Source organism: Dendrobium catenatum, unplaced genomic scaffold (assembly GCF_001605985.2).
Source record: "Dendrobium catenatum unplaced genomic scaffold, ASM160598v2 fragScaff_scaffold_1417, whole genome shotgun sequence".
In the NCBI taxonomy this organism is placed as follows: domain Eukaryota; kingdom Viridiplantae; phylum Streptophyta; class Magnoliopsida; order Asparagales; family Orchidaceae; genus Dendrobium; species Dendrobium catenatum.
The window spans coordinates 1,341,749-1,350,918 of NW_021319879.1; the positions used below are offsets into that span (position 1 = coordinate 1,341,749).

At 32.6% G+C, this 9,170-nt stretch overlaps 1 protein-coding gene across 1 annotated transcript in view; it reads right to left on the reverse strand.

Annotated features, from left to right (window-relative positions):
• LOC110114582 (pumilio homolog 1-like) overlaps positions 1-9,140 on the reverse strand; it is a 15,678-nt gene extending 6,538 nt beyond the window's left edge. The window contains exons 1-5 of the mRNA XM_028699980.1: positions 8,515-9,140; positions 7,015-7,156; positions 6,821-6,928; positions 3,235-3,447; positions 2,975-3,085 (exon numbers count right to left, since the gene is read on the reverse strand). Of these exons, the coding sequence (XP_028555813.1) occupies positions 2,975-3,085; positions 3,235-3,447; positions 6,821-6,928; positions 7,015-7,156; positions 8,515-9,140 (1,200 nt within the window). The remainder of the gene's footprint in view (positions 1-2,974; positions 3,086-3,234; positions 3,448-6,820; positions 6,929-7,014; positions 7,157-8,514) is intronic.
• Positions 9,141-9,170: the final 30 nt, after the last annotated feature.

Below are 9,170 nucleotides of genomic sequence, written 5' to 3' on the forward strand. Positions count from 1 at the left end.
AAATAAATAAATAAATTATTATTATTAACTAAAAAATAAATATTATTCACATTATAAAGAATTAATTAAAAACATGTTTAAAAATTTATACTATATATGTTGTGACCTTTATAGTATCAACTCAACTATTTAGTCTCATATCACTTGGGAGCTTTATCTTATTATTGTTTATATAGTTTTTTGGTTTTGTATGTGTTACGAACACAAATGGAGTGTTCGGGCCATGTAAAGATGCTTCATTGGTGTTTCGGGGCAAATAATTATGATAAAAATTTTATGTTTATTTAAAAATTAAGTATTTAAATTTAAATTAACTTGTTAAATTGCGAATATTATTTAATATTTAATCCTTAATATAATAATTTACTTTATTTAATCATTTAATTAATTAGGCAATTGAATGGGTCGGTTCAAAGGAACATGGACCGATTCACCAATTCACTGATTGAACAGGCGATTCTGGGTGGTTTGATGCAGAAGTAGTTTTCAGGATGAACCGAACTGGCGGCCTTATGACCGGTTCATGGTCGGTTCGACCGGCAGATTCGATCCGGTTTCTAAAACCTTGGTATAATGTAGTTATGTGAGAGGAAAATGGGATATGGGTGTGGAAAAATCAAATAGACACAAAAGAATCAATTTAACCTTATACATGATCTATTATGGAGACTATTTTTATGATGAGATGATTAATAAATAAGTGTGCAAAGCACTGAATTATTCATATAATTTTAATTGATCTTTAAAAGGCATTTCATCAAGTTCCATAGCAATTAATTTGGATGAATTTAAGGATAAAAGATGTGTCAAAGATAAGGTATAATTAGAGAACTAGCAATGAAATTGCAGTGGTGGAATGCCCAACAAATTTCAATCACAGTAGAATCACATCAAGGATAAGCTTTAAGTTGACATATTTTTGCACTGATTATGGAGATCCTCATAAAAAAAAAATCCAACTCGGGCAAGGGCACTTTAGTCTGTGTTATTCATGGATGGCATATTTTTAATGAGTAAAACCTCTTGTAAGGAAAACAATTATACGCATCTTTTGTTATGTATTTGAGCTAAATCCTAATGGCACCTACACATACACTTCCTCCTCTAGATCGCCATATAGAAATTCATTCATCACAGCAAATTATTATATCTTATAGTCCTCCTTAATTGCTAATGATAAAAAAGCTCAACATTTTCATTTTAACAAATGGATCAAAGATTTCAACCTAATTAATCTTATGTGTTTGAATTTATTCTTTGGTAACTAGTCTGCCATCGGATTTCTATTTTATAGTAAACAAATATTCACACCGCACTTGTCTCTTTTGTTTTGGTAATTTCATCAATTCTTATGCATTATTCTTTTGAAAGGCTTCCATTTCTTTCCACATAGCATTATTCCAATTCACATTATTTAAAGCCTTGAATACGATTTTAGAGATAAAGATAGAATGAAAGTTAGTCAAAAAGAACTGATGGTTATGAGAGATTATTGTGTGAAAAGAACAAAGGGATTTTTAGTGAAAGTCCATTTAACTTTGCTTGTAGGCTGAACGATTCCCAAAGCAAACTCAATGACAAAGCTTAATTTGACCACGTGAACTTGCATATATTGAGATACCTTCTCATTTTTTCACATAGCATTATTCCAATTCACATTATTTAAGACCTTGAATATAATTTAGGGATAAAAATAGAATGAAAGTTAGTCAGGAAGAATTTATGCCTATGAGAGATTTTTGTATGAAAAGAACAAGTACAAGGGATTGAAAGTCCATTTAACTTTGTTTGTAGGCTCAACGAATCCCAAAGCAAACACAACACAAAGCTTAATTTGACTGCTTGAACTAGTATATATTGAGATACCTTCCCTTTTGAGTAAACCAGTAATGGCTTAGCAAAAGGTACTTCTAATATAGGCTCAGTTTGTATAGGAGTATTTGATTTCAAAAAAAAAAAGTTGTTCGTTGGGATGAGGGATGAGAAAAATCAAAATAGGAAAAAATTCATTTGTGAATGGTATTTCTTTCTTGGAGCAAATAGAAATGAAGCAGTTATCTTCTTCATTAAAAGTGACATTAGCATACACATACACCTTTCTCGTGAGGGAATGATAGCATTTTTACCCATTTTGTGTGGGAGAATAACCAATAAATACACATTTAATGCCTCATAGATCAAATTATTCTCTGTTTCACGGATGAGTATGAATAAATCAACTTTGCCAAATATTTTGAAAAAAAAGTTATTTGAGGTGTTAAAATAAGGAAAAAAATATAGTTAAGAATTGTGTACGACTCTTGAATGCAATGCTCAGATTATGATATGAGGGCACTATCTTTATTATTATCTATCATTTATTACCTCCTTCAAAATGAACAATACTCTTAATACGGCAACAATTACTTCACACTCATATGGATTTAATAAATGCTAAAAACCATTTATGGATAAAAACTTTACTTAAATTAAATTAACTTGACCAGACAATTATTGCACAATACACATGAATGTATTAGATCTAGCATTTGTTAAGAAAGGTAAAGGTAAAACTAATAAGACTTGGTTATAAAGTATTAGACAACAACAACAGCATCAAACCTTTATCCCAATACGTGGGGTCGGCTATATGAATTTGAAATGAACTTTTTTTATTATATTTAAATGAGAATTTGACTCTTGATAAGATACAATGGAGAAAGAGGATTCATCTAGGCAACTCCAATTAGTGGATGAAGGCTTTATTTTGTTCTTAATGTTGTACACATAATGCTATCGCCTAATGCTTCATAATTGGCAATACAACTACCGGAAACAAAGTTAAATCCTGATATTATAAAAGTGCATCAAATAGGTTCCTAGCATGAATTAGCAAAGTAGGAAAAAGTTATGAAACAAAAAGAAGACCATGAATGTGTCATGTGACAAAGAGCCAAGAAAGAGATTACAACAACAAAGGCAAATCCTAAAATACCTGAACAACATAGTTTCCGTACTGATCTTTTGCTAGGGTGCAAATAGACTGCAGGATCTCATTCATCATAATGCATTGTGTTTTTGCATCATCACAGTGCTCAAGAATCCTCTGTTAGTTGTCAAGGATTCAGGTCAGTGATAGCATGAAAACAGTTACAGTTGGCAAAATAAATAGAAAGAAAAAAGGTAGAAGTATACTTCAATAAATAAAGTAATTAAAAAGATAATCCTTATACATGAAAGAACTAAATTTAAAACCTGAATAACTCTGCAACCATATGGATGAGTAGAAAGTGCCACAACTTGTCCATAACAGGCGGATATGATAAACTTAATGTTTTCTTGCGGAACGCACTCAATGCACTTCTGTATTACATGGTTCCCGTTCTGATCACGGACACATTTCATGACTGAACCATCAAGTTCAGAGACCAACTGTGTCTGTTGTTTCACATCAACCACTTCCAAAGCCTGCAAGAGGTAAAACTTAGAAAATAATCCCACAATAAAATGGATGAGAACCTACAAATGGAACATTCATAACCATGAAAATGTACTTCAAATTAAACAATGGGACGCAGTGAGGGCTATGGCACCAAGCAACCTTGTTGTGAAGGTTATCTACTTGATGTTTATGTTTATATTTATGTCGTGAAGCTAAGTCATTTCGGAAATTATCTAGGTTCCTCAACTTATTTAATATGGGATGGAAGACGTAGTCATTATCCCACTGTCAAGAACATCTGGTTACCATTCTCCATAAAGCGATTCTTGGGCTCATATCATGCAACTATGGATGCTACATTACGAATGAAAGTTCTCTTTTCTAAGATTTTAATCCGTGATTAAGTTTAAGACATGAAAACTATGAAGCACATAGACTTCTAAGGGTTGTACTGCCATCCCCAGCACTTAGTTGGGCAACTGGTCAGTTCAAACTCTGTTTCGAACATGTCATATAGTATTATAGTATATTTCATTTTTGTTCTTTTAAACAAAAATCTGGCAGCTTTGTGAACAATGTCTTAAACACTTCTGAGCTTTAGGTATCGGACGCATTACACAAACTAAGTTCCTCAATTATGTCCTAGCAATGGAATTCAATACAGGACTAAATACTGATATGACCAATTGCATATTCAAATAGAAGGAAAAGAATCCCTTTACAACCTAAATGAGGTCCTATATACTATTAGAAGGTTTGTATAGGCTTCCAAAGGAAAGTAAGTTTTTTATTATAATAAGCAGCATGAAATTGGGACCATCAGCTTTTGCTCATCAGCCTTTCCACTCCGCTTTCACTTTAACTATAACAACGTGAAAATACAAAGTGATAAATAAAAACATTTTGAATTCCTATTTGAACTGCAGCGCAACGGCGCGATGCCTTTGAGTGCCAAGGCGCTTGGTTTCGGACCGCATTGGCGCCCGGAATGGCCGCAGGAGCGTTAAAGCCTCTGTTCTACAATGATTATGAATTTGACATGTAGCGCTACGGCGTTGTGTGATAGTGTTGCGGCGCGACCCATTAAAATTTGTTTTTATATATTTCTCTCTACTCACTGTCCATCATTTTCACTCACCACCAGCTTGCCTGAGAAGGAAATGGGAGAGGGGAGAGGGGAGAGGGGAGAGGAAATGAGAGAGAAAAGGGAAAAGCTGATTTTGATTGTCAGATCACCTTACCCTTTATTAAATAGTACTACTACGATGACTATTTTATTGATTTGACACCTATACTGATTTAATGGTTTCTACATTGTACTGCTTTATTTATTAGCTTTCGTACATTATTGCTTTATTGTCAACAAACTTTATTGTTACTGCATGTGAGTATTGATTCATGATAATTGATTCCTATTGCTATAAATTGACTAATGGCATGCATACTATTTTTTTACGGTGCTTTGAGTTTAGTTAAAGGATTTAGTGATATGGTAGACTTTTCATCTCATTATATGTGGTTTAAATAATTTCAGTTCAAGGTAGTGATCAGGAGTTTTTTTTTTTTTAAGGCAGCGATTAGGAGTGTGAGATTGATCGGGACTCTCCAGGATTATTGTTATTTTATTTCTTTCTATTTTGTAATTATTCTTTTGTACTCAAGACTGGAAAGATATGTTGTAATTGTAATTTCTAAGTATTGTATATGATTTTGGGAACACTAATAATAGATATACATATATATTGATGTTTTGAATTCTAGAATTATTTTCGCTGATAATTATTGATAAAAGAAATTAGATAACTCGGATGTTGTGATTATAAAAGATAAAAATAATAATTCTTCTAATTCTGGGGCGTGACATTAACATATATGAAAGTTAATGAACCACAATCAAATTAAACATAAACATCATGGAAAAGAGATCAATTACAATGGCAAATAAAAGCACCATGATTTTAGCAATATATAATATTGGAATCACATACAAAATGTTGGACCTTTAGACATTTATAAAGAAAGATGAACATATATATTCTAAAGGGAATACTTATGCTCATTAAGGAATAGTTTGTTTAGTACCATGTTAAATTAACAAACTAAAGTAGTCATCCTAAAATCAACATCATAAAGCAAAATTGTGAATAGTGCACTATGGTGCAAAGATCACATTGAGCCATAGCAAAAGACATATAAAAGATGGCAAACACTATTTAAAAATTGTAGTAAATCATGAATAATTTATAATAATTCAACAATCTAAGAGAAAAGAACATCTTAAATTAAAAAAAAAAAAAAAGACACAACGCCATGAATGTTTAACATATGTGAAGGTTCATAAAATACAATCAGATTGACAACAAACAACATGGAAAGGAAATCAATTAGGATGACAAATAAACTATCATTGATTTTGGCAATAGTTAATATTAAAAAAAATACAAAACATTATAGCTAAAGCATTCATAAAAAAGATGACCAAAAATATTCCCCAGGGAATAGTTATGCTGAAAACATAAGGAATAGTTTGCTTACACGTCAAATATTCAAATTCAAAACTAAAAATAGCTATCCTCAAAATCAACATCATCATAAAATAAAATAACCTCACTTTTGTCATTACCATCATCTCCAACACCTATCTTCTTCACTACCCGCATATTCTTTAACCAAAATAGCCTCATCATGATCACATCTCTCAACCTTAGCAAAAAAAAAACATGCAACTGTGGGCGCCTTAAGCAATGTGCTATACTAAACTAAAATTCAAATAATACACATTAGTTTGAGAGTTTGTGCCATGCAATAGTAATATTGCAAGAGTTCAACTCACTATACTATGAACTATAGCACACTGTTAGAAATGCATGGTCTAAAATTAAGAAAATGTCACAGTTAAAGTAAATAAGCAAGAATACTACAGGCATGTCAGGTAAAATACCAACTAGTACTTATTTCCACTAATGAAAAAACATTAAAATGACTTTGAATCTATAAAATTTTCAGTTATGCAGCTTCTTCTCTCCAACAGTATATCTTATTTACACAGTTTTGTAAGCCAAGCAGTTCCCATAATCAAGATGATGCCACAAGAACAGGTAAATTAGATTGAGCAGCTGATGCATTCGCTAATTAAGAAACATCATATAGCCAACCAAGAAATGCACCCAAAAGAACTCAGGATTGCTACATATAGGCAAAGATGTTAAAAATCTGAAACAAGCGGCACTTAAGCTTAAAAATTTCAAATACTTCAGTTCAAATATTGAAGGAAAAAATATACAAACTATTGCATTCCTTTAAGCAAATAAGCAAAATAAAACAACTGAAAGTTGTTCACAAGCTACATGAATTCTTAACAGGTCACATGCAGTAGAAGAGAAATGCTTTTGTGCAAACCTTCTGAATTACTCTGCATCCATACATTTGCAGACTGAGAGGCAAAACATGACCCAAAAGTCTACTGGCAAGCTGATTTCTCTGGCTCTCTGTACCATGTTCAAAAAACTGGAAATCCATATACAAGCAAATTTCAGAATTTCTTAATATGTATCATGAATCGGTAACATGTCAAAAAAAAAAAAATTGCATACTTTTTGTATGACATAATTTCCAAATACGTCTGTCATCAAGGCACGTGCATGAGGAAGGATCTCTGGAAATATTTTGTTTTTTTCTTCAACTGTGGCCATTTCTAGTTTTTGCTGAATAAAACGGCTTCCATATTGATCAGCACTGCATGATGCATAGAAAGAATAATGTCAACAACAACTGACATCACATCCAGATTAATATTATAAGAAAATGATTGTTTGGCCTATAGCAAGCGATGCACAACTACTACTAAGGCTTCGTTTGGGATGGCTTTTTTATTGCTTTTTAAAACGGAGTTGTAGTACAAATTTTTTAATTTTGATACTAAAACTCTGTTTTCAAAAGCAACAAAAAAGCCGTCCCAAACGAAGCCTAAGTATAGCTAAGCAACATATGTCTAATCATTTTGAACCCTTCAAATGCACAAGAAAAACTAAATAGAGATATGATTTATATTAACGGTTGGGTTCCTTAACAACTTACCCCATGACAAAAATTTTAAGCACACAGCATGAATCCCTAGAGGCCAACAGAAAGATAAAGTTCAATTTAGCTCAATTTGATGGAGTTCAAAAACTATTCAACTGAGTTCCCAAGCACCCAAGTAAGTCGAGCTGTAGTGAGAAACATAACGAAGCCTTTGGATGTTGTAGGTGTGCCCTCATTTGGTCACAATAATTTAAAAAAATATGAATATTCTCAAAATTATTATGGGAAAATGCATCACATCATTTTAGATAATGATAGCTATTCTATGTACAAAAGATCTACTATAGAAGTGATTTCTATAGATAGCAAAGAAAAAGATCTTCATATGATTTTCCATGTTCATAAAAAAGCATATAATCTAGGACAAAGAATTCATCAATTATGCATAAAGAGGTTTTATGTGTGCATCAAAGATATACTTAAATAATTAAAGATGTACATGATAAAATAAAAAAAAAAAAAACTAAAATAACTACAAAGATACAAAAAACCTCCCATTCACAATATGATTACGACAAGGATCATTCTTTTTTTTTTTTTGTACATACTCTATAAATGCTTACAAAAAATAATTTAAGTCATATATCATGGTGCAAGTTATTGCATATGGCATAATTTGAATAGGAAATATCTCAACTGAAATAATTGAGAAGTCGAACAATGTAGCTCAATTTATGTGGGCAAGTTATTGCATTCAAGCAGGAGACATAAGCTCCAAATATAAACTTTAATGCCAAAGTTTCATAGCATCTTAGTAGTGCTTCATTTTGAAGCACATATAGGGAAGTTATGGAGTGAGCGCCCAAATATAAAATACAAGAATAATTAGACAAAAGGTTGTGAATGATCCAATGATCAACAAAGTATGATGGAAACAAATTTAACTAGGTAGGAAAAGTTAAGAAAATGCAGCAGATGAAAATAATTCTAGTATTAACCAGGACAAAGGAGTCTTAAATATACAAGATGTCCATAATATTTGGGATGTGTTGACAAATTTTCCAAAATACCTGAACTCAACTACATGATCTACTATGTCTGAAAGTTCAAATGATCTGGTTTTGTTGTTTTTGAATTCTGCCAGTAAAGATGATGTAAATTCTTCCTCCATGATACCATTCTCACGGTCCCATGATCCTTTGGATGCCCCAATTGCGCTTCGCAGCATGGTGGGGAAGCGTGATAATCGACCACTCAGCCTTAAATGATTTCCAGAGCCCATAGAAGAAAGAAAAGCACCAGACACGGGAGTTAAGGGATACGGCATACCAACTCCCAAAGCAGCAGGTCCATATAAGCCATTATTCAGACCAACTTTGCTTAACCCACCATACTGCAATTTCTGCTGCTCAAGAATTTTTTCAAGATATGCTTTTTGATACCCAAGTAAGTCTACGTCAGAAGTACCAAAAAAACCCTTTCCAACAGAAGGATCATTAAGGTTTCCAGAAATTGGAGCTGGACTAGAAGTGCTCTGTAAATATGGCACATATGATGGGTCCACAAGTTCTCCCAGGAATTCAGATCCTGGTCGAGTGCCAGGCCTGCCTACAGATTCTGAGCAACAAGCCAAAGCACCACCTATACAAGTAAACCATTCATTAGCAACTAAACCATAATTAGTGGAGCAAAACATTAGCATAAATTTTTAAGATTACGCAAGAGG